The 27,158-nt window shown below is 42.2% G+C and overlaps 1 protein-coding gene across 1 annotated transcript in view; it reads right to left on the bottom strand.

The window, feature by feature from the left end:
- Positions 1-21,352, bottom strand: part of UTRN (utrophin) — a 352,485-nt gene extending 331,133 nt beyond the window's left edge. The window contains exons 1-2 of the mRNA XM_085055625.1: positions 21,064-21,352; positions 19,982-20,137 (exon numbers count right to left, since the gene is read on the bottom strand). Coding sequence (XP_084911751.1) covers positions 19,982-20,060 — 79 coding nt within the window. The 5' untranslated portion in view covers positions 20,061-20,137; positions 21,064-21,352. The remainder of the gene's footprint in view (positions 1-19,981; positions 20,138-21,063) is intronic.
- Positions 21,353-27,158: the final 5,806 nt, after the last annotated feature.

Here is a 27,158-nt window from a genome sequence, read left to right on the forward strand (position 1 = left end):
ACTGCTGTATAATTAGTTTCAACTTGAAAGGGCTGCATAATTTCTCAGGAATATCACCATTTCTAAACGGAAGTCCTAGAAGGGGAAAGCAGATAGAGGTGTATGCATACATACATGTGCACAGGCATATATATCTACATATACCTCCTTCTCTCTTATCTTTAAGTATACACAACAAAGATGACAAAAACCCAACCCCATTACATCTTGTTCCATCACTTAAAAACCACTGCCTTACCTTGTGGCTGTGCTTTTGTACATCAGGAAGAAACATCCAAGCTAGAAAGTGCATAATTACACTTCTATTTACTTTACCATTCACTTTATGAGGGGGAGGGTTAGGAACAGGAGTGGTTGAAAATATGTCCTTCCCTGAGGGCTGAAACTCACGAAACATGTTTTTTTGAGAAACAGTGGTTTTTTTTTCCCCTTGGAGCTCTATCACCTCCATTCCCTAACCTTTACATTAACTTCAGTGGGTACATCTAATCACCTTGCTAGCTAATGTACTTAGTATTCAGTATTTTATCTGAGCCATTTCTACCACTTAGGAAAGATATCGTTGCCTTTCTCACAACATTAGTCACAAGTGACACCTACCTACCCAGTGACTATGACAAAAAAGCAAGGTACAAGAACTACTAATCTTCGAAAGCTCTACCTTCTTTCAATTTTGAAGGCATTAATCCACATCTTCAGTGAGAAAACAGAGAAAGGAGAAGGAAGTCAGGGTAAGCTTTTCTGTTTGGTTTCTTTTACGATTTGTTTGTTTTCTTAAGGAAGACTAGGCTATAGTACTAAAGATCAAGGCTGACCTTCCTGGATGTTTTTGGTATTTCCCTTGAAAATGCACAGATCTGAGCTATGGATACCCCAAATATTACATTCATCTGTCACACCAAAGGTCTGTGACAATAAATAGTGCTGAAGAGTAACAAAAACAAGTCAAATTTTACAGTTTTTCCTTCTGATTGAGAACAAAGGAAAAAAAACCCTACTGTTCTGCAGTATAAACAGGTCTCATCTGCAGAGAAAAAAATACCTTAACAATAGATAGCTACTGTTGTAACACTGTAACCCAAAACTATACCATAAAGAGGTCTTTACCACTTCAAATTTCATCTGGATATCCATCCTTAGAGACACCCTGCCCTAACAGGATAAAAGATCTCTTTGATATGGTGGCTCTGATGCTAGGCTGAATACAGGTAGAAAAACAAGAAAAATGTTAAACCTTTGAAATACACATTCACTTAACAAACCCAAGACACAGCAGTCAACATGGGCAACAGCAAAGATGAACTGTTACAGGCAGCTGGTACTATGGACAGATTGCACCCAAATTAAAGACTTTACAAGTGATCCACTGGTCCAAGAAACACCACCAACCGAGAACCAAGTTCAGGAAAACTAAGCACACAGAAGTTACAGCTGCTTCTTTACTCTTACCATCTCTCATTAAAAAAAACCCCAAAACTATAAGAAACAGCTAGGGGGAATGAAGGACAAAGTAATAGAGGGATGGAAGAACACCACACTTACATAAAAAAACCACCTACCAAAAAACACCTACACATGCTGAAATACAATACTTAGATTAAACTACAAGAGAAGTCAAGGGTATTCTTAAACAATAAAGGGGATCCAAATCCATTAGCAAGTATTTAAAAACACACTACAAGGACACATATCAGACAGCTCCACCTCCCAATATCTACTAGAAACAACTGCTCACCAAACACCATGTGTGTTGTGTGTAGAAACTGCCTTTTTTTCAGCCACTGTGCCTTTACACTAAGCTGAAAGAGGTGTCTAAAGCATTTCAGCATTTCCACCTACTCCCATTTTTATGCATCAACACTGATTCTCTTGCAAGAAGTCATCTCTTGAGGTTAAATTTTAAACAGACCATGTTATATTTGCATAGGTCTAGTTAATGAAGAAATGACTGGTAGAGTATAATATCGTGACCTTCTGTCATGAATTTTAATCGCCTACAGATGGTTAAGTTAAGCCTTATCTTCCCACATGAACAGATCCACATGGATCATTTCTCCCTCACCTTATGTGGCACAGCTGGCACTTCATGGAGCCCATTGCTGTGCCCGTGAGTTACCTGCAACACAACCTGTGGTGGATGAAGTGGAGCAGTGGCTCAGGTGTGACCCCTGCATGGAGGAACTGAGGTGGGTACTAAACTGGAATTACTCTGCCCAAACCCAACTGAAGAATCCTCCCTTGTAATGCCATGGCTGCTGTAAATAGAGTGATTCCTAAACCAGCACGGTTGTTCTAACTTTAATGATCTCCACTGCTCTTCTAAATTTGTCAAATTTCTTCAAAAGAACGATTCTGCATTCCCAACAAAGGTTCCCCCTCCTTGTTCTTCAGGTTGCAACACAAGAATAGGGCCATTTTAAGAGAAAAGTCAGCTTGGAAAAATTGAGGAAAGGAAGCAAGCAGTCTTCCATCTCTCCATGAAATGAAGAATTTCACTTCAACTGAGCAATGACAACCTTTCCTTCTGTAGCACATTAATGCCACTAACTATTGAGAAGAGACCAACAGATTTATTAAAGCTGAGGTCAACCTGCAATTTATGAAAAACCTTTAATAAGTTTTACAAAACTCAATTACATGAATTCAGTAAAATTTAGGTATCCATTAGAGAAGGCACAAAGCTTTTCCCCTCTATAAGCAATTTTTAAAATAAAGGTTTCATTGAATAAATGACAATCCAAGACAAGATGCCTTTGCAAAAATCACATATTGCCAGATTCAACTCTCAACACCCTTACTCAGCACATTCTAGATTTGCCTTTTGGGTTTTTTTCAGTATGTGCTTTTGCAAAGAAACCACTAACTTTACATGCAGCAACTTGCAAGATCCTCAAAGATTTTCTGCCAAACCTCCTCTTCACTAGGGTGTTAATTCACCATATAAATATTCAAAGATACTCTTGAATAACTGCCAGAAGGGAACACACTCTTCTGTAGCTACACAGTCACATCCATGCTTACTTAGCTCACTATAAGTAATGCTCTGCCCTGGGGTGGAAAAGCAAGGCCAGGTAACAAAGTTCTACTAATGGGGAAAAAAATCCCAAGAAAAAAGCAAGCCATCTTGGTCACTCCAGAACACTATTATCCTTTGATAATTAGCTGCCTAGAGAGAAGCAGGAGCCCCAAATTTTCCTTGTAGATGATGCATAAAGTTCCCTTTGCCTATTGCTTCCACACTTGTTACCCAACAATCTCAGACAGACCTGAAAAATTCATGTCAGGATGAGCTTCTATATCAATAGTTGCAAGGGGACAGCTAGAAAGGTGACCACACTCCACTCCATGAATCCCTCAAATACTGGCAAAACCACCGAAAAACTATTACAAGAGCTCACCATGTCACATCTCAGCTAAAAAGTAAGCTAAACAAGCCTAAGGATATCCAACCATATCCTCCACAGCCAATGACCAGATCTGCACATTAGCTCAAAGCTAAAATAGGTTTGGGAACCTACAGGCTTGTTTTATGCTAAATAGAGACAGTCTGCAAGGCAGAAGTAGGCATGAAGGGAAAAAACCCAGGAAAATATTAGATCGTTTTGTTCACATTTTTCATCTGTTTTCAAAAGGCTAATTTCCTCATTTTAGAAATCAAAGAACAAAAACCTCAAGGCCAAGGTGATATTTTGGGCCATTATTCAACCTAGCTTTACATTAAATAAGTATATTTTCCTTAAGGATGTAATTTTAAAAGTAGTCTCTTTTGCGTATATATTCTTACTCGAACAGAAATTTAAAATAATCTTAAAAATTAAATATGTGGTTATTCATATTTAATTTAGTTTATTCTACAGAAGAAAATTTGAAATGGGACTTTAAAAATTATTTAAAGCTGAGAGGACTTATTTAACTAGTTCTATTTATTATAAAAAGAAATTATCATTATTGAATCAGTTCTTGGTAAGGTTCTAGCAGTGAAATTCTCTCACCTTGTATTAATACACTGCCCTTCATTATTGAGATATAATTAGACCAGTTTGCAAAAAGCGCAGGGCACTATTTTTGCACTTGAATGTTAGAGCAAGGGGTTACCTATTTACACTACAGATATTTAAATAAACAGCATGTTATTTATAACAAGCTGGATGATTCTGAAAGACATAATCTAACTGACTCACCCGCTCCTCAGCTGTACTCTCCAAACCCTGCAGGACTGGGGGAGGGTGAGGGAAATGTCTATAGAGTGTTGAGGAAGGAATTCTTTATGTAGTAAAACTTGTATCTGGTCTCCCTTGATTAAGATACTTCAAGGATGTCTTAGTTAAAAAATAGTAATTTAATCAGAAATTCTCTTTTGTTCCTATTTTTTGCATTAATTCAATCCTTAGGTCTAAAAATAATTATCTGCGAAATAGGGTTTATAAGTCTTAACCATATTCACCTTACACAGAAGGTGCAAGCTCTATATCATACACCATAAATTTGTTGGACTTTACAAAAAGGCTTTTGTGATAATGTGCAGATTCCAAACTGTAGCTGAGCTCAATTTATTCATCAAAAAATGAGAGGGATAAAAAGAAAGGAAAAAATAAAGCCTCTATTAAGTGTGCCACTATACAGACACAAAGCAGTTTAAAAAAGTCTCACACAATTGACACACATTATTTTTCCCCCACTTACGCCACACTGCATCCCAAGTAACAGATCCAGATCAAAATCTGACCCACAGCCACAGATTCTCACCAAGATCAAACATAATTAATTTAATTGCTTTTTAAAGACTTCCAGTAACATTAGTTATCTTAATTACCATTCATCTGCTCTGTCAGATGATAACCTTTTGGCTCTGCTAAATTTGGGAGTGCCAAGAACGTACTATTTCCTTTTTTCCATTGCACTGTAGATGAGAGTTGAGTCTCCAACTTCTACAGCCTCTTTACATTTTTTTGGCAGCACAAGAGTTTTTTAATAGGATAGCAAGTTAAGGACATTTTTGAGTGCTGGAAGAGTATGAAAGAAACCTGATTACAAATGAGAATACCAGGCACACATAATATCTTAGGAGGAACAAGACCCCTTTTTCTGCCTTTTTCCCCCCATCACTAGGAGAAAAACAGTTGTGTGCATATTAGGGGAAAACACGTCAGATTAGCAAGCATAAGGACCCAATTCCATAAGAAAACAGACTTTTCCAACTGGAGGAAACAAGTTTAAAGTTCTGATCCATTTCACAACTTCTCTCCTCCTTCCCATACCCACACAAGTTATGCAGAATGCTTTCATAATCAGGTTGCACTTCTCTAGGCCACATAAATTTTTGTTTCAGATGATCACTATAGTACATTACCATCTTTCAGCACTGCAGTGTATCCCAAGTATGTTCTTTATTATTTATATTTATGTTCTTTAACCCCTTCCTTCTTTTTACAGGCAGCAAAATGAAATTGAACATTACATTTTAATCTTTCTTTTTCATGGGGACAAATATAAGTTAGAGCCAGAAATTGCAGGGCCAAATAAGAAGCTATAACAAAGGAGGTGAGAGCTAACATGCTGCATAAATTATGCAGCAAAATATTTCTAAGCAGTCTTGGTTTTACTTGGAATTTTATTTGAACATTATACGGACACAGACCATTTTCACCACCTGACTAATGGTTTCTGCTCCATCCCAGCTCCCCCTGCCCAACAGCAGCAGGGAAGCACTGTGGAAGAAGGGATGCATCAGGACTTCCATGGCAACAACCAGCAGCAAATTTAGAGATTTCATTTTCTTTTCTGCCCAAATTACCCTAGAACCAAATCCTCCATTGAGTATACTACTCAACATGAATTAATTTTCCTAGCGAGCTCCAAAGTTTTGCAGTGTATCCCATTTCCTCCAAAGGCCATTCAACAGAGCAGAACTACTTCAGAGAAGATGCTACTGTCAATCACAGACTTAATCCTGAAACAAAATTTAATCAACTGCTCTAAGGACACTGAATCCTTTAAGGATAAATACAGCAGCCCAAGACCTTTTCAACATTGTATTGCAAAGACAGAGTAAAATCAAATTTGACATGCCTACAACGGATCACGGCTTTTAGGACCTTTCACCACCTTCACACTAGTTTTCTCAGTGCTAAAAGCACCCGCCCCAATTAACAGGCAAAGAACCTTTGCATCACATGTGAAATTTTGCCCAGAACACAGAAAATATATTGGCATTTAATTATGATCTTTACACATAAAGCCACAAGCTGTGGGATCCACCAGATGTTATATGCTCCTCTTCTACCCTAATTCCTACTGAAGAAAATTTTCCTGTCTCAGAAGTGGGCTGGAGTGTTCATGTTCACTCATGCTGGAGTGTTCCCTGACCTAACCCAGTAACCTCTAATTTAGGTGTAGCATCAAGTGAACCAGTAAGAGCAACATTAAAGCAGCTGCAAAACGCAAGAGCTCCTGCAATGTGAAAGTGCCCTGAAGCAGAAGTACCACACTTACATTCCTCTTCCGGACAGCGCTACACTTACTGACACAACGCACATGGCATGAGATTCCTGTGGGAATTCGGGAACACCAAGGATAGCAACCTCACCCAGGAAGTAATCAAGAACCAGACCTCAATTGCACCAACCACAGCATGCCACACAGCTCACTTCACGACTGACCACACATGTGAATGAACGCAATGCAGAGATCACAAAGCTGAGACATTTGACCCGGACAACTCTACATAATGCCCCTATAAGCACACTGGTAACCTCAGTGCCAGATGCCAGAGCACCACTGTGCCCGAGCTAGCACACTCTGTACTGTGCATATCCTGTATCACAGCTCAGAACCCAATTTTGCACCAGGCAAACCAAGGAAAGAGCTCCCAAACATACCCCCCTTATTTCCTCCAGGAAAACATGGACTCAGTCTCTTGTCAAAGGGTTCATCATCACGTATGTGGTGACATATTTCCCCTCTATACACAGCCCTAAGCTCTCCTCCTTTCTAAGCATCTCAACTATTTGGACTCTGACACTGACTTAAGTATCCTGACCATTTATCTCATCTCAGGTAAATAACTACAGCAATGACACTTTTTTTTCCTGCAATGGATTTTTGTTAAAAAAAAACAGGAACAGTATAGCCCCCCCTTGCAACACAGTGGCTGTTTATCATAACACTACATCCTTGCAACCATCACCAGGGCTAGGGGCTGGATGGTTGCCAATATGGGCAACAAAGGGGCTCGTTTTGGTTGTTTTATTTTGGAGAAGAAACAGGAGAGCAATGTTCCTTTTCTCTAGCTCTTGATTTATATCCTTTATGATGCCTTTCTCCTGGAGGAGGGGTGGGAATCAAGACTTACTGCAAGGCTGCTCTTCCATTTAGATCATCATCTTTCAGCATCAAGTTTTCCAGAATTATAGAATCATTTATGTTGGAGGAGACCTCTAAGGCCACAGAGTCCAACCATTAAATTAGCACTGCCAAGTGGACCGATAAACTCCTCTTTTCGGCCTACAGTTTTGGACATGATCATTGAATACCCCTCCAGTGCAGAAACACATACAAACACACACAACCTGCCCCAGAAAGTTTTGGGACTTGCCTGATTTATAACAAAATGCCTTCAATGCTCTCTGGCATCTCACTCTCTTCCTGGTACACCCTCTCTCTGTGCAATACATCAGGAATGGGCACCATCTCATCTTACACTGCAGTCAGGTGCCCAGTGGAATGGTCAGTGGTCGGAACCCTTTGAAAATTTGAACTGCCACATCAACAGTGATAAGCTAGCATGAGGGCTCTAATTACAAGGCAGTGGCAGGAAAGAGGTACCACCCCAAATCTGTCCCCTGCCATATTTTAGAAAAGGTCATCCCTTTTTCACAGTGCTCAATGGCCAAGGGCCAGGCTAGGCATCAGGTGCTTGCACAGCAGGCAGATGCCCACAGGCTCCCCCAGCCATGCAAGCTGTCTGCGGCAGCACCCTGGCACACTGCTCTGCCATGCTGAAAAACCAACTGCTCCAATAACCTATGGGAAAGATGCCTTAAAATACCTAGACCTTTTGTGTATCCACTACCATAGCTAAGGGCTCCTTCCCCACCCAGATGCTCTGGGAGCATTGGGCCCTCAAGTCTTTCCTCAGTAATTACTGCCTTCAGCTCATCTTCCACCAAGTCTTTCCTGTACAAATATTCACAGACATACCTCTGCAAACAATCCCGATTTCACTGGAGTTATCGTCTGTGAAGATGATCTAAAGCAGCAGCTGAATCCTTGAGGATTCCTTTTTTCCCTGCAAGTACCTGCCAGGACAGGAAGGTGAAGCCAAGGAGGCAATAGAGTCCAGCAGCAAAAAAAAAAAAATAAAAAGGCTATTTTCCACCTGTTTCACTAGATTTTCAGACTGTCTCTAATTACCTCCTGTCCACGGCACACAAGAGATGCTGCCTGAAAAACAGAAGCACAGGGGGCCTCAGGTGTCAGCACACAGCCCCACCACACATCAGGACATGTCCCAGGGCAATGGGAACCAGCACCACCACATTCATCCCTTTAGCCTTTCTTCATACCAGGCCGACAGCAGGGGGGAAAAAAAAAATAGTAACAACAACAACCCAAAAAAAAAAAACAATTTAAAAAAAAAAAGATTTCCAGCTCTTTTGCTCTTTCCCTATATACTGGGCAGCACACACTCAGTCAATCACTGCAGTCTTCCTTCAACTGGAAGAAAAACCATGAAGTTGAACAAGGTGGAGCATGCACATATGCAGACACACACACAAAAAAGAGCAACTCCTGGGAAAAACACAAGTATGTTTTCCAAAAAGAAAGGCTTTTTAGTTTATTTTGGATAATTTTTTTTAACTGCATATCACATTCAACAATTATTATCCTTATACTTGGAATTAAACAGGACATCTATTTTTAAGTATTATTCATTCAGTCACAAGTCATCCCCTGAGACAAGACAAATAATAATAAATCAGTGCCCCCAGCAAGCACAGCATCACCCTGGCTATCAATCAGCCTGATTGGCCCTTCTACGTTGCCATCATATTTTATATGCACCTCTGGATTATATGTGTCACAAAACCTTTCTAATACAGGCATCTCATCAGACTCAAGATCCTATGTATTGAATCCAGTCAAGTGCTCCGAAGCATCTTCTTTCAAGCCAAATTCTGCCAGACAAACCAGCGATATGTATTGAGGCAAGTTTATACACTCAGGCAGAGAGCAGGCTAACATATTTAATCTTTATAAAATGGAGTCTCAGTTTGAGAAGTAAAATGTCCCAGTCTTGCAACTGATAGTAGAAGACCACTAGTGCTAACAGGAGATGGATGAGCGCAGAGTTTGCTTCAGTCCAGTACACACACTTCCAGATTTTTTCCATCTGTTTTGGGGACTGCTTCATTTATACAGTGTGACACATAAAAAGGGCGTGTTACCACCAAGGCACTGTCCCACTTGATGCCTTAGACATGCCTGACCATAGAATCTCACCTGCCCCACTGCACTGCTGTCATTAATTTCACTGTTTCTTCAAGAGGAAAAAGGAGTCCCAAACTAGCAAAGTGTAATCACTTCCCAAAAGCAATCCATTTTGCAAAGCCAGGTATTGTTCTTTCATCCTATTGCACATACCCTTAGCTAAGGAAAGCGAAAATGCTTGAGTGAACACACTACCTTTCTTTGGATACGATACACTACAACACGCAAAGAGCTTTCACACCACAACCCCGTTGTGCATCTTGCTCAAAAATAACTGATCCTGGAAACCAAGGAGAGTTTGGGGGTTTTTTTATTAGAAAGACTTTGCCTGTTTGTTTTTCCAAGTCAGAAAAGGTACATTCTTTCTCTGTGTTTTCTTCAAGGAGACGAACACACCCAATACTGTTAGTCACTATGTAAGCAAAGTAACTACTATCTTTTACCAATGATGAAATATTTAAAACTGTCTGCTGAGAAGGGGAAGTTATTTACCACGTAGTGGCGGAAAACCCACTTCAGCAGATTACAGGTAGAGAAAGTCTCAAAGTCAGGAAATTCTTAGCTCAAAGATTTGGAAAAACAACTGTCATGATCTAGTATATAAATTATTTCCCCTCTTAAAATGAGTAAGAACAACAAAACGCAGCTGACATGTAATTCATTAACTTCAAGTTTCCCAAGTTTTAGGAACCACTTACTTCATTACAGCCTAAATGAAAACCTTTCTAAACAGCTGCTTTAGATTTAACAAATTCTAAAATTTGGTTTCTCAGGTCCATGCCTCACTTCTCTCCAGAAGACAGTCTACGCAAGGACTCTGAGAAGTCACTCCTGAGATTTCATAGCAGGTTCTCATGCCCCCTCCTGCCATGCATACATGGATGTGTAAGAAAGATGAAGACAGTGCATTAATCCTCCTGACATAAAAGGGCATTTGTCATAAGGATGCAGAGGTGTCATTCAAGGAGAGGCTCCACAGGAGGACCGAGAAGTAACAGACACCACTGTGGCTGATGCAGCAGTCACTCCATCCCTGCATCTCAACAGCTCTCTAAGTCTTGACTGATCTAGTTTTCTTTGGAAAAGAAAGGACAAGAAAAGCATCTACAAGGAAACAAGTCGCAAACTGATGCCATCAGCTTCCCAATGCCCGTAAGTAGAAGAAAAAAGTTTTCCAAGTAGTAGTATGATGCACGTGGGCATTGGAAGCTTCTTGCTAGCACTGGAGTATTTTTGCAAAAACTTGACATCTGTGTTTCATGCATTGCTCTTCACTGGAGAGAGAAAAGAAGAAGGCAACAGTGATCTGCAAAGGCAGCAGTGCAGAACATCAGGTCATGAGCCTGACATCTACAGACTCTGTAAAACACTAGAATTATGAAAAGCAGAATTCTTTCAATCTCCTTTCTTTCAGTACTGATTCACCTGTAACCAAGGAACTTTCTGTTAACATTCAGAAAGCAAATAATGAACTTGAATTGAGTTTCAATAGCCTTCAAAACAGAAATAACCCCAACACAGAGTGGTATGATTTGTGACAATGGACACAATTCCATTTGAACTTTTCCCTTCTCTTTCTCCTTTTCCATTTCGAACATGCTGACTATGCACTCAAGGATAAAATCACTTCCACATTAATACAATTGTCAATATTTAACTTGTCCTATCAAGACAGCAATGCAATCTTCCAAAAGTATGTTTCACAACTTTAATTCTGAAATGTCCGGTGAAACCAGAACACTGGCTTGCAGGAGCAGGTGTTTTATTTAAAATGCCCTTTTGTCCTGAACTAGCTCAAAGCTCCCAATCTCAGTGTGCCAGTGAAACACAGCACTCTCACCAGAAAGTACCTGAGCTCTATGCAAATGACACTGTCAGACAGAGTACTCCTCTGCACAGATTATAAAATGTGTAAATGTAGTTTTTGAGTACAAAAACCAGAGTGAATACTTCCCATTTGTATTGTGACCGTTAATAACTCTCTGATTAAACTTAATAAACTCTATTCTAAATGAAAAGTGTGTTAAATAAGTTACAAAAATTATTTTTTTTATGTTCAGTAAATCAAACCAATGAGCTCTGAACTGGGCACAACAGCCAGGTCCAAGACAAAAACTCCTGAGCATAGAGAAAAGGTATTCAGAGCTTTTATACAAAGTGATTACACATCACTATTCCAGAGAGAGAAAAAATATATCCAGAAGGATACCACCTCTCTTTCTTGACAAAAGACTGTGGAAGCTGAAAGATGCATTGTGTTAATACAGTATGTTCCCGAGAATTTCCACAAGAAGTCTCATCCAAGAACAGGATGTACATGTAGAAACCAAGGAAAAAAGGGTGACGAACTCTCTCTGGAAATGATTTATGCTGACCATAGCTGTTGTTCATTATAAAGCTATAACAGAAGTAAAAGCCTGGAAAGAAGTAATACAAAAGCTTTGGTCTGCTGGCATTTAAATACTACTTTATTTATTCTCTTCTGTTAATACAATCATATTTTATAATATAACTGTTAAAACAACACAGAAGCCAAAAGGCTTCACTCTATTCCCAGTGTGCTCCCATAAAATGTTCAAATAAATCCCCATTTGTTATTCATGCCCAGACTGCTGCTCTTTGTTCATCCAGGATAATGTGGTAAATTAAGAACAGAAAAAGCTGGCAAAACATTTCAGAACTTACCCATCATACCACTTTTTCTGATCAACAATTTGTAACATAACATTTTGGGAGCATATTTCATCTTTGGTTCTCTGCCATGATCTAAATTAGGAGGGGGGCAAAAACCATGTTTCAATGCTAAGAAATAAAAGCAGAATACATGGGAACTAACTAAAGTTATTTGTGGAATGAATTGCATAGACCCATCAAAGCATGCTCTTTCATGGCTTAATTGCATGTTGCTCCACAGCTAAATGCATAAGCCATCGACTGTCCTCAGACATTTGTCTAATTCTGCTACAATATCTTTCCATTTTTGGATGGTGGATCCTCCTGGTTTATAAGAAGGTGAGGGGAAAAGATGTAGTCCAGAAAAGAACTTCATTATCAATTTATGGCTGAGAAGTACTGCTGTACATTCCCCATACTCATCATCAAAATAGCCTTAAGAATGTATCTTTCTAATCTCTGTCATGTAGCCAGACCCTTTCCTACCATCATGCATCCTGTGTTTTTGAGATAGAAATTAGTCTTTTACTGAAACACAGTCACTGTCTCCCACCAGATACAGGTTCAGCAGCTCTTCACCACATCTTCCATATCCAGCAGGACATCCACTCACCTGAAAATGTGCTAGGCTAGATAATGTTTCCCCGTCTTACAAGAGGAACTATGATTAAGATATGTAGTTCTCAAGTTACTCCTCTCTGGTACCTCAACAATGCATCTGTCCCATGCACTCAACAGATGAATAAATTGCATTTCTAGGTATTCATTAAAGAGTGAACATATTTCTGAGCAGAAGAAACCTTCACAAGGTCACCGCCACAGTTGTAGATGTGTAGATGTCCCCACTGATAACCAGGCTCCTCTGCATGGCTGCAGCTCTCATCCAGAGCTGGTCAGATCGCCAGAGGGAAGATGCAGCCCAAAACACACCCCAACTCAACCCTGCCCTTGGCTGAAGGAACTGGAACTGCCCACACCCTCTGTTAAGAGCTGACCATCCTCCCACAGCCTCCCAACTGACAACCAGCTACCAGCACAGGCCCAGCCTCTGCAAGCACCATCTACAGCTATGTCAGTGTCTCCCCACAGCTCAGAGATGCACAGGGAGTCAGGGACAGTGACTCTAACCCCAACCCTACCTGCTAGTCCCACAGGTAAGTGACAAGAAAATACAGCTGCAAGTGATTGTATTTCAGTTCATTTCTTTTATTATTTTTTTGGGCTTCACTTAGGGCTGAGCCCAACTCAGGCCAAATAATCAGTGTTTCTCTTTTTACTCTCTCCAAGGCAGTATCAGGTGGATGTCTTTTCAAAGAAAAGGCTCTGAGACATCATATCCTGAGGTTTTCTCGCTCTGGGAAGGCAGGGAGACCCCAAAACCCCAACTAAAAGAGGTCCCCGCCGGCTGTTTCCACACTGCAGGAGCGGAGCGGATCCGGGGCCGGTGGAACCCGAGCTCGGGCTGGCTTCTCGAAGGCAGGATAATAGGAGCCTTGGCGATTAAAGAAGATGCAGTCTCTCAGCTTTCAGAATCCAGGGTTTATTGACAGGGATGACGGGGAGGAGAAGGCAGATGGGACCGGGATGGAATGAGGGGGCAGGAGGCGGCAGGCTCCGAGGAGCTGAGAGCAGCGAACGGAAGCGAGCATGGGGGGATACAGAACTGGCAGATAAACGAGGGAATAGGGGTGCAAGGGGGGCAGATACAGAACTTTAAAAACCAATAGTAACACTGCGGTTAGAGAACTTTCTAGCTATTAACTATATATGGGATACAGAGGAGGAGAACTTCAGGAAGCAATACCGCTGATACCTGACCCATATTCATGGCGCTAGCCTCAAAGCTTGTCGGGGAGACGATTTTGTGTCACCCTAACCTGAAGGGTTCTTCAAACCCAGGGGGGTTTGCTGGTTATTTCAAACTCTAAGCTTGCCTGAATGGATCTCACTGCCACAATATCCTAATAAACAAATAAATAGCAGTTTGACTTCTCAATGGCAGATGTTTCACTGACTTTGCAGCTGGGTATATTTACAAATCAGTAGTTCCTTGCCTCATTCCCAAAACTGAAGCGAGCAACAGAGCCCTACCACCGCTTTCGTCAAACCCACAGATTCCAAAGGGCTGTTCTATTTCCTTAGGCTGTCATTTTTGTTGCTACCTTTAAAACTCCCAGCTTTCTTCTGAGAATATAGTGTCACTTTTTGAAATTACAGCTCAACTGCATTCCCAGAACACACTGAGGGAGGGGCAAAAGACATAAAACAGACTTCTGACAAGGTATGAGGCACTATAACTTATTCTTTCATCAACACAATGAGTCAGACAATGAAATCCCTCCCTCCCACCTCATGATATCTAAACCCTGTTATTCATTCTTCAGACTGTTATTAAGGCATCCAAATAAATGCAGTACTGCACAACTTGGTGCTAGGACTGCCATAGCTCCCAAGATAGGTGGAATCAGCTGTGCTTTCTAACTCTGCATTTTCCTTTGAAGGAGGGATAGTATGCAACACACTAAATGCAGGTCATGCAGGCTCTGAGCACACCAATCCACGCTGCTACCTGGCAGCGGAGCATCTACACTGTTCTGAAACATCAATTAAGCTCAAGCCCACATGCTTGTCTCCTTCCATGCCTACACTGATGTACCTATTCCTTACTTGTATTCAAAAGACTTTAATAACAATACTTCCCTACTCTTCCCTGCTCAAAAGAGTCAACCCAAACACACACCATGGTCAAGTGATTCAGCTGGGAGAAACAGTCTAGGGGAAAATCAAAACTAGGAGCAGGTACTGAGAGGTGTTAACCCAGCCCAGCTAATTCTTTGCCAAGCTGCCCAATGCTGTGAGCTTTAAGAATTTCTTTGCACGTGATAATATTTTCATGATACTGTATGAGAGTCTTCCTTCTCTCCTCAGACCTGAGGTGAGAAGGGGGGGCAGTGCTTCAAAGAGTGCTGGGGAAGGTGTAGAAAGAAACTCCACAATGCCCCTGCCTCTCCCCTAGGCACCTCTCCTTCACAGGATCCTCGTCCATGGGAGTTCCCACACCAGCAGCAGCCTGTCCTGTCCCCACACCAGCTTTTAGACCTCTTTAGAAACACTTGAAACACCATATACAGTGCCTTACATAGCAGCTCTTTCTCAGGGTTACATCCTCATTTCCTGGCAGAGCACGTGCAAATCTATGGGCTGCTTTTATGGTTTGGGTTTTGGGTTGTTTTTCTTCCCCTCCCTGAGAAGCCTCAATTTCTATTCCAAGGCAGAGTCGTGCTTCAAACACACGGAGCAGCATATGTTATTTCTTCACCTACCAATCAAGATGCTAGAAGAAGCCAGCCTGGTACTTCTATATCTGTCATTTCATAAACACTAGGCAATACCCTAGAACTGTCTTCATTGCAGCATCCAATCTGTCCCCAACAGACAGCCCAAGAAAAGGAAGTGATACAGCCGACAGAAAAGAGCCAGGCTACAGCAACCGAAAGGTTTAGTCTTTAAAAAGTCATTTCAGTGTCTGGAAACAAGGAGAGCAAGTTTGTCGCTCGTCTTTAATACCCTGCTTGCATACACCCTGCACAAATGTCCCTGAAGAGTTCACATGGTGCAAATCTGGCTATGCCAACTCTGCACCCACCTGACAGAATCCTAAGCGTCCGCCTGCAACTATGACGACTCCTGACAATTTCACACCAATGGAACCAAAATGAAAAAGGAGAAGCAGCACATTTGGCCTGCAGCTATCTGGCAGCGAGAGACACAACTAAAGGAACTGGTTCCAAAGGCAACATGTGTCATCATGGGGCAGGGAGATCCCAGGAGCTCCCCAGGAGCAAGGGGCTTGCCAGCCAAGTGCTGCTTCACGGGGACAGACAGACAACAGTAGTAGTTCTCAGAAAAAGCCTTGCCCCAAAAAGTTCAAAACTAAGTTACATTTTCTCAAAGCAGTCTTTTAGTCAAATATGTTTGAGGAGAATTAAGTTCCCCTCAATTTAGAGAGAGCTCATATCTTAAAATGCACCAGAGGCGCAATCTTCTAAAAATGTTTTTCCTGACACGTCTTACTGTTTAATTATATATTACCATTCCAAGCTACCATGACAGATTTTAAGTGAGTTTGTCTTTTTTCCATAATTAATCATAGCAAAAACTCATCTGTTCTCCAAGCCTGTGATGACAGCACTGTTTTCACCACTGTAAGGCAATCATCCCACAGCATTCCTTCCCGAAAGCTATTGCAATGCGGAAAGCTCACCTATCTGCACAAGATGCCTTTCAAAGATATAAATCAGCTCCATATACATTACTTCATACTACAGGTAAGTAAAAAAAAAGGAAAAAGTGCTTTTCCACAGCAAGACATTATGTAAGCACACAGACATAGCACAGGTTAATAATGCTAAATAATACTAATTATGAAAATATAAACATAGCATTACCACCCAGGAACAAGTATCCTACCCACTAAACACCACTCAGCCATCAGCATCCACTCTTGGTGCAGAAAGAAGGGAGGCAAACAGATTGTTGATCTTCCTCAGAACAAAAAACAGCTTCTTTTAAAAATATCATAGCTAAAAGTTATTTTATAGGCAGCTTTGGTCACCATCAAATTCTACTCTAAGTGCAGAAGACATACCTTCAAACATAACTCCTAGCTACATGTAAATCAGTACTAACAAATTACTTAATCAAATAGGAGCCACATCCAAAGCAGAAAATAAATGGTAACTGGACAACAAGAAAAGGTCTTTTTTTTTTTATCGCAAGTCACAGAAGTGATGTTAAGGGCATGGACAATTTCTGCTCTGGAAAAATCAAGCACTTATCGCTTGTAACAGATCACAGCACATTCATTTAAAGTTTTTTTGCTGACCACTGAAGGAAAAAGTGTTTCCAATATAATCAATAACATGCAGAAACACCCAAAGTATTTTATTCTTCATCCTCTAAGTTTGAACTCCCCAAAGAACAAAGGAGATACTTGCAAAATTACTCTTTCCCATCTGTGAAATCCTGTGACACACTTTTTTTTTCCTGTAAAAGTGACAAATAGAAATCCTGTTAATTGATTTTGATTGCTCTATAGAGAAATTAAGATTTTCTGCAGTTCTCCTAAATCCTTCACACGACACGCTGGCAGCTTCCCAATTACAAGTCTAAGGAAAAGATTACATAGCTTGTTCTGCTAATAAAAACAAGCATAGATGGGCCCCACACAGCCCTGAGCAGGTGTAAAACTTTGTGTGCCTTAATATAGTCTTTAAGAGTGACTTTAGATTGAAGCTCAGGTTTTCAATAACCAACACTCTGTGTGTATTGGCAGTGCCACCTCTATGGCTGCCTAGCTGTTTCACAGTTTTACAAAGCAAGATAACTAAAGCAGCAATGATATCAAAAAAGACAATATATTCAGGCTGCTAAAGACTGAAGGTTATGTTGGCATCCAAATATTTAGAAACATTTTTACTAGTACCACTCTTTGTTAAGGCCTGACCCAGAAAGATTCTGGCATTTCAAAGTGTAATTTTCTCCCAAGCTGTTACAAGAACAACAAAAAAAGACTTAGCCATAGATCTTAAGCATCACTTTCAGAACACAATGTGTTTAAATAACCATAATATCCTGACAGCTTGGTGATCTGTTCAGACGAAATGAAGACAAACATTGAAATAGACAAACAGACAATTGCCCAGGAGAGCACAGAGAGAGAAAGTGATCTTTACACAGGACATCATACATCATCTTTTATTTACAGGAATAGAGTAAACTGCTTTTAGTGTGCTTATTTAAAAATGCATAGGCATAATACACACTAAAAAGAATTATTACGTATTAAATCACTTGATCACATATTAAATCACTTGGAGTTTTTCACCCACTGTGTTTTCCGTATTTTATTTCAGTGAAAATATTAAATGCACGTTTGCATGTGCTCCATAATCAAAGTGTTAAGATATTTCCCATAGCCCTGGTGGGACAGGAGCAGCAAGAAACATAACAGCCTATTTTCTGTGATAGCAAATGATTGTCTGTTTCTGATCTCTTGAGCCTCAAGAGCCAAACAGAGTCCATAGCTCCCCCAAATATTAATAAGATAACGCTTTTACTGTATTTTAAGTCATTTAGACCAAAGAGCATTTCAGGCTGGAGAAATCTTCCCAAAAGGGAAAAACTCAGTTGGGTTTTACTAAGTATCAGTATTAGCATTCTCTTTCTAAGATATCTAGGAAAATTAAAGTATTTTCTCCTCAGTCCTGACAACTAGCCTTTAATTTGCTGTCACCTGTACTTCAGGAAACTTTGGTCCTTTCATTAGGAAAACCTTTTCACAAATTTACTTGTTCAGATCTGAGCTACAGTAGTACAGTAATTTACTTGAAGAAATCACACATCCAGATCCAAAACAGTATAATATTTACAAAAAATTATTTAAGCTCAGTCATCACTCAATATTTTTAATTTAGTGCACATGTCTTGTAGCCTTGTATTGGAATTTACAATAATTGGAATTTACAATTTTAGCCTTGTATTGTTAACACTGAAGAAATTTGAAGTGGTTTTAAACAGGAAATTTACAATCATCTGCCCTAACCAAAACAACAGAACTTACTGTACAATTTCTTCATTCATGAAAAACCTCCAATACATCCATGCTTCCTCACACATCCTATAAAACTATAGTACTTACACACATGCACACAACCTGTCTGCAAGATATCCCCAGACTCAAAACCCCTGAAGATGCTGACTACACACTTTAAATCAAATGAACTTATGTCCAGAGGTTCCAAAATAACAGCAGAAAACAAACCAACACTACAGAATTCAAGACGAAAAACTCACAAGCATCTGTTTCATAAACCGCTCCTCCAGAAGGCAAAGACTGCCTCAGAAAGCAAAAGGCTAAGAAACAAACTATTCAAACACCAATGGGATCCAGATCAAACCCACATCCTATGTAATCTTACATATCAAATCACAACTAACTGAAGAGCTAAAGTTTTTACATAGCTGGAAATGTACATGGAAAAGTAAAAAAAAAAAATTTAAAAAAAAAAACACTGCTGGGTTTGCTAGATAGCAAAGGAGAATCTTTTGATAACAGGAGCATTTTGCATTTAAGAAGGGAGGTTGAGAGGCTGAGGATCCAGTCTCTGAATGGAGCACAAATTTCTACCAAGGTTTTAACAACTCACAGCTGTCCTCCAAAACCTCTGTTCTCCCCCTGCTCATTACCCACCCCAGCATCCATAGAGCCTCAGGAGACCCCAACACACTACAAACACAACCCATGTTTTCCTAATAACCTTCAGATCTGTTACACGAATGTTTTGCTGGAGGAAATGCCTGAGTGAGTAGCCTAAGACAACTGTTTTACATTAAGGAGGAAGCACATCAATTTACTGCATGAGTACTACTGCGATGCACTTTAAGAAGGTACAATGTTGCAGCCACAGTTGCCATCTTCAGTGTCTGAGAATAAACACAAAAGCTATCAACACTAGGTTACATAAGAGCACATGGCTATTTACAAAAGTAGAGGTAATTATGATGCCGGAGGTGGATCCCAAATAAACAGACTTGACTAATGCTGACAAAAAAACCCCAAAACAAAACAAAGCCAGAGACCTACAATTACTATTACTTAGAAGGGAAGCTGCAGCAACAGCCTCAATCACTCGCTGTACTACCAGCATATGCCCAAAAAAAACAGCTGGACAAACGTGCTGTTTAAAAATACGACCTTCTATCAGAAGCTATGTGCAGAGGAGAAAAGAGGAAAACATCGTTCCCCTCGACAGTGTACCTGATCGGGACTTGATGATGTCGCTGAACTCGCTGTGTCCCCCGCCAGGTCCTTCCTCCGGCTCGGAGACACGGGCCATGCTCGTGGGCTGCGGTATGCCACGGGCGGAGCCTACACCCGTCGGGAGAAGGCTCCCATGGAGCCCCGGCTCAACACCTACAGCACAGGAGCAGAAAAGCACAGTAACTCCACGGGCTACGCCAGGTGTGACTCCGCGAGCGAGGGGAGGGATGGAGGCTCGCTGGCCATGCCCACGCGAGGTGCGGGGCAGCCGATCGGCCACTCGCTGCGCCCCTGCCACGGGACACCTTATGGTGGCATTTCCAAAGTGGGATGGCTCTGAAGGCGCAGCTGCACAGTTGAATCCTCAGCCGCGAAAGCTAAGCTTCGCTCGCCCTTGGGCGACGGGGCGCCCTGTGCCAGCCGCGACCCCCCGAGGGGCAGGACATGGCCTCTGCCACGACACCACCGCCGCCACCCGTCACCCAGCTGGCACCGAGCGGGTGCTCGAGGGGCGGCACAGCGAGGGAGCTCCGCTCCCGCCGGGCTGGGGCGTGTGCCAGAGGGAAAGAAGGCACAGCGGGCGCGCTCCCCCGGCCGGCCCGGGATGCGACAGCCACGTGTAGGAGAAGCCACGCAGCCCCTCTCCCGGGTGGGGGAAGCGCAGCCCCGCGGGGCAGGCCCCGCACACGGCCCCGGGCACGCCCGCCCCCGCCCGGCCGCCCCGGCAGAGCGGCCGCCGCCCCCGCTCCCCCGGCGGGGATTTTGACCCGGCAGCGGCCGGGCGTGCCGGCACCTCCTCCCCGCGGGGTGCGCGGCCGCAGCAGCGGCGCCGCCGCCCCGGGGCACCCCACGGCGGAGCCGCTCCTCGCCCCGGCTCCCCGCGGCCGCCCCGTCCCGCCCGCAGGTGCGCCCGCCGCGGGCACAGCCCCCCGCACCGCGATCCCCCGCCGCTACCGGAGTTGGGGAACAAACTTTCCCCGCCGAGCCCCTCCCGGTGCCGCCGCCTCCCCGCACGGCCGCCCCGCTCCCGGAGCTCCCGCGGCACCCGCCGACAGCAACTCTTCTCGGCCGCCACTCACCCCTCGGGCACGGCGGCGGGAAGCGGCCGCGCTGCCCCGGGGCGCAGCCCAGCTCCTCCTCGCAGCCCGTACCCCGGCGGCGGCTCCCGCAGCGCTGCGCCGGCGGACCCACAACTTTCCGTGCGAGCCGCTGCCGTCCGTCCTCCCCCTTCTCCTCCCTCCTCGTCCCCGCCCCTCGCGGCCCGGCCCTGCGGCGGCCCCTCCCTCGGCCCCGGCGCCCCCTTTGTTGGCCGGGCCAGCGCCGCGGTTGCGGGAGGGCCGCCCCGGCCGCGGCCCCTTCTCCGAGCGAGGGGCGGGAGGGGCCGGGCGGGCGCGGAGGGGAGGAGAGGGCGGAGCGGAACGAGGCCTGGCCGCGCCCCCGCCCCGCGCCCGCGGGCGGCTGCCGGGCGGCCCCGCTCCTCCCAGCGCCCCGCCCGAGGAAGCGCTGGCCCGGCGGTGTTGCAGCGCTGCGCTCCTCCCCTGGGGCCTGCCCGGCCGCACCTGTGCGCTCCCGCCTCTCCTTCCGCTCCTGTCCCTCCCCGATAAGCGCAATCGCGCAGCACTTCGGAGGTGAGGCGCCCCGCGGCATCCCATGAACACCGAAGTCAGGAAGTGTGGCAAAATTTGAGGAGCGCTTGGGACATTTACGAGCAGCCGGAAACAACTCTCCCGAAACCCGCCTGCTTTGGCCAGGTGTCCGTGCCTCGTTTCACGGGGTCACTTGGCAGTGACAACTCCCGCGCGGTTTTCGGCTGGGCAAGAAAGGAACAGTTAGGGATCAATAAAAATGTGCTGATGCTGGGTGTCTGCAACCATTCTTGATGTATGAACATACATAAACGCTAGTAAAATATTTAGCCGACACTAATTAATTTATTGCCACATTTGCAATGTGGGAATGAACTCACTGATGTTTGCGCAGGCAAGTAATCTGTGCTTACCTGTACTGTGAAGCTGCAGAACACGTGGCTGTATTTATCTCGATAAGCATTAGTCTGAAGTTTCAGCAATATCAGAGAGAAGCTGAGTAATTCCTCAGTGTTACTTACCAGGCCTCAGGCCATGCAGCCCAAAATGTTTTCAAGGTTAGATGCATTCTCAATACCGAGTACTTCACCACCTAAATAACAAAGGCCAGCAGCCTGCAGGAAAGGAGGTGCAGAATTTATTCGCTAGCAGAAAGGAGTAATCCCAAGCTCGGCAACCTACTTACTCTCTATCTCCAGGTGAACAGAAATTGGTAGCAATGGGAAATGAGGAAGATTTTTCTTCAAAAGTCTTTTTTTCTTACCAGTATACAGGTTTACTAGCCACTTCAGATAACAAGAGTAAACAATGAGTACATGCATGTTAGCCTAACCTAACTTTAATATTTACCTTTACTTTACTATTTCCCCCAAGGAAAAAAAAGAGATACCTCAAAGAAACAAAACATGCTACTTGTAAACTATTACTATCATAATTCTAACTGCTTTTAACATTTTATCCTCAACCTTTGATCTGTGCAGTACATATGGAGCAGGGACTGGGTCTTTCAGTATTGCAGGATGGAAAGCCTTGCAGATAGTGTGCCATATTTTTGCATTTCAAAGAAGCTCCATAAATGAAGATGCCTAGTTTGGATCATTCCACAGATTTCCTTCGTGATTCAGTACAAATTAGTTAATTCATTCTTGATCTGCTTAATCCAAACTGCTGCATGAAGTCATTAATGGTTCTTTCCTATAAAAGGATAATAATAATGTGTTGAAAGTTTTTGATGACTGGAGTTGTGAATCTCTTGGGAATTGCAGCTCATGGGTGACAAACATTATAAAACCATGGATATTGATACCTATCAGTGTCTAACTGTGAGGAAGCACTGAGCAGTAGGCTGGATTTATTGGAAAGGTATGGGTTGTGTTTATGACTATTTATTTACAGTACACTGAAAAACCTGTATTGCAAACATAATTTTTGTGGTTTGGTGGTTAGAGGAGCATCACATGTTCCCTGCTGCTCTTGACTGGCTTCTCTGCCCCATCCCAGACATTTTCCTCTGTGTGCTGAATTTTCAATGCCCAGTAATGAGAAAACACCCCAATTCTGGAAATCCACAATCCAGATGTAACCTAGCTGCTTTTCATACAGTTCAAGAGACATAAAACTCCATGTAACCCAGTGCTCACTCAAGAGTCAAAACAGATGGAGATTGTCATTTCCCACTGCGGGGTATCTAGCAGTGGTGCAGGGATAGGGATCCCAAAGCACTGCATTGCCTTGCCTAATGGAGGGAAATGCTAAGTGAAAAAAAGTCCTTTCTTTTGTAGGCTGCACTGAGGGGATTACTCCTTCCACACAAGTTACCCAAGACCACTATTAGGGAGCAATAACTTTGATTGCTAAAAGCAGCAGTCAAGCTGATAAGCAGGAGGAGAGAGATGGTCTATCCCATTTCAAATCTCTGTGTGTAGGTCCAAGGTTACAATTTTTATAATCTTGCTCTGAAAGCACCTACAAATTATTTCTCAAAAAGAGACACATTTCAGTTTAACCTGATAGCATTTCATCTTTTTTCTTTTTCTTTTTTTTTTCTTCTTCTTTCTTTTTCTTCCCTGTTTTAGACAGAAGTAGCATTGTTATGTTCCTTTGAACTGCAAAGTGCCAACAGAAGGGTAATAGAATAATGAGACTGCACACTACCTCAAGGAAGAAGGTGAATTTCTTCCTAGTGTGTTTTAAACATGCCTCACTCCAGCGCCATCCTCACTCTACTGTGGATCAAAGCCTGAGTTTTCTGAGCTAGTTATTTAGACTATAAGCTTCTCATGCAAGGGCTATAATTTATATTGATACAATTTTTTATATATATATACACATATATAATTTTATAGGGTCTTTAGGCACATCTTCATCAGGGGAAAAAATGAAAACACCCTAACCTTCAATATCCTGTACATGTATATGATTTAGGTCTCTCTAATTTTTTATTCCAGTGATTGGCAGAGTTAGAAAATGATGACTAGCACAATTTTAAAGTCAAAAAATGAAGCCTTTAACCAGTTGTATTTCTAAAACCTACATTCATCTACAAATACCTACTGACCATTAATATCATGTGGATTGTGTGGCACAGCTTACTTTTCTGTATATGCAGAATAAAATAGGAAAATAAAGGCAGTCCATTAACCCCTTAGATAATGTTAAGACACAAGGAATATAGAAGAAGAAAGGGTGAAGAAAGGAGCTGAGAATATGTGAGGCCCTTGAACTTTGACCAAAGTAAATAAATACTTTATTCCTTGGTGCATGAAGACAATGCTTTTGTGAGGCTCTGAGCTCATCTTACCTTGTCTCCTTGTTTCTTTTTTCTTAGCATTTCTGGTTTTCAAATACACTCATACTTGACAGGATTACAATATAACTAGGAATTTTGTGTATCTCATTACCTTGAGATTGACTGCTACAATAATGCATGTGCCCATTCATCAGTGTTTTGTCATAATTTCAGAAAACCATTCCATATTCAAGAAGACAGGAGATACCAAATGGATGGCTTTGTAAGTAGAGCATCTTTATTACCCCTTTCTGCATACCCCATCATGTTGTCACTCCCAGTTATCAGATGAGGCAGGCTGTTACTCAGCAGACTTTTTTCCTGCAGAACTTGCATCTGAATTCAAGTTAACAGCTCCTTGGTGCTTTGCTGCTGACGTACTGCACTAACCAGTTAATACAAGTACCTTGCTATTTTCATTATCTCTAATGTGAGGAGAAAAATACAGAAAAAGACCTTTTAAAGAAACATTCTCTCTGCCTATGTTTCTCCTGTGAGAAAAATGACCAAGTTTTTGTAAAAGCTTGGGTCAGTTTTATCTACAACTCCTACGGCAGTGCCTTTAAAAAACTTCACTCCATCAGGCTAACATAGTTAGCTGGTTTGTCATCCTTTCTTTTTGTGTAATTTAAAAGCTTTTGAGTTATGTTTGTTGTTCAAGTGTCTCATACTAAAATAGTCAAAGTCAGCACAATTTGTAAAGGAGGGACAGCATTTTCTTCGTCTTTTTAGGGTGGGATCTGATTTTAATGTTACATTGCTTATTTTTATTCCAACGTCAGCTGCCTTTGTGTGCAAGCTGCTTGTAAGCTCCTCCAAGAGTATCAACCTAGCTTAAGAAATTCAACACTGTCACCAAGTTAACCATACATCAGGAGCTACTGGGTGCAGAGAATGGAATGAGGCACAGGGCAGCAGGAATCCTGATAAAGATAGCAGCCCAGGGTGCAAGATGCCCTTTGAGCAAAATGCCTATCATCTGTACCAACACAGGTCCACCTGCTTTAACCTAAAGCGAAAGCAGTGTGTTCCCTTTATATATTCCATTTCTACAAGTTGGAATCTGTATCTTCAGTAGATTCTTTCCACTCTATTTATATCTTATTAGATTTGCTCTATCTATTGATTCAATCAAATTCAAGGGAATACTGTGTGCATAAAATACACTGGAAACTTGTACCTTAAGTTTCAGCAATTTATTATAGCTTCATTATAAAACCCCAGAAGAATGTTCTGTATTAATAGAAATGCCTACATCCCTTTAGCTGCAGTGACATTAATTGGAGTTACCATAATTTATCATCATTCCGAAGAATGTAACCTCTCAAAGTACATTAAATAAGAGTGCATTAATGAACAGTTATACTAATCAATTTACCCTCCCAACATAACTCTCTTAAGAGAGATTGAAACTCTCTCTTGTTTCAATCCTCTCCTGCAGCAGAGGATTGAAACAAGAAAACCATCAACAACAAAGATGCTTGTGCAAGACAGGAACCTTTGACCAACACCATGAGGCAATCCCCTGCAAGGGCAGGTGTGAGTTCTTAGTCAAAGTCACTCCTAACACAAGTTGATTACTGTTTACTTTTTTCCTTTTCCTGTTTATTTCTCTCACTCGTGGCTATTTTTTCAGTGCTGTTCAATTCTCATTTGAATAGCCTGTGCTATGTATTGGCATAGGTTTGTTCAGTGGCTAGACAAATAAATACTGAATGCTTATACAATTACAGAATATGTACACTTTTTCCTCAAGTTTATCAGTTAGGGATTAGACAAAAAACAGAATTCCTGTGTTAACATAGCATAGAAACTTGGGTAACTGGCTTAACTTTAGTGACTTGTTTCACTCTTTGTAGTAGGGAAAAAATAGCATCTTCCATCATGGACACATTATCTGTTGAGTGAAATGATATGATGATTGGACAAAGACAACTTGGAAACACTTTAAAAATTAATGATCTCACCAGTCTACAAAAATTAATCAGTGGAGATGATGTTTGTAAGTCTTTTTCTTTTAAGGGTAGGCAGTGGGAGAAGACACAGTTTATTCATACCAAAATTAAATAGTAGCTCCTTAGTACCCCATGAGTGCTCCCAATATAGAATGACTACAAACCAAATCTGGGGAAATGAAATAAAACAATTTTTCACAAATTATCTTTTTTTTTACACTTATTTCCCTCCCTTTAGATCAAGTATTTGTGTCACCTTTTCTTTGCCATTTCCTGTTAAATTATCAACGTGGATGTTTTGTACTTGACTCCTTAAGATGTTCCCTAATTAGAATTTAAGGCTTTACATACAAAATTGCACAAGTGTTAATAACTTGTTTCTCTGCTGGAAAACACAATTCATTAATGTCTTTAGTGGGATAATGGCACCCCATGGGACACCAAAGGCACCAGCAAAAACCTGTGCTATGGATGTCCCATTTTCCCACCCACTAAACAGTTTCCATTCAGGTAAACTCCCTGGTAGCTTAGACTTGACAGCCTGGAGCTTTTGCCTCCCTGAATCACATGAGGACACACATGGGTACCAGGACTGAGACAGATGCCAGGCTTGAAATGCTTCAGCATTGATCCTTCCAGCTGCAAGACCACTGCAGTCCAGAAGCTGTGTAGCAGTGCTCCCACTGCCCTGAGCAAACTCTTGCACACTGCTGAGCAAACTCTGTGGTTCTCTGATCACAGATGGACAGCCCATGGCCTGGAGAAGGCTTGGCCAGGTTTTGCTATATTTGCCACAGTGAGCATGCCCTCAGAATGTCTAGAAAGGCTCTCCCTTAACTAACTCT

Source organism: Lichenostomus cassidix, chromosome 3 (assembly GCF_008360975.1).
Source record: "Lichenostomus cassidix isolate B80296 chromosome 3, HeHo_3.0, whole genome shotgun sequence".
Taxonomy (NCBI): domain Eukaryota; kingdom Metazoa; phylum Chordata; class Aves; order Passeriformes; family Meliphagidae; genus Lichenostomus; species Lichenostomus cassidix.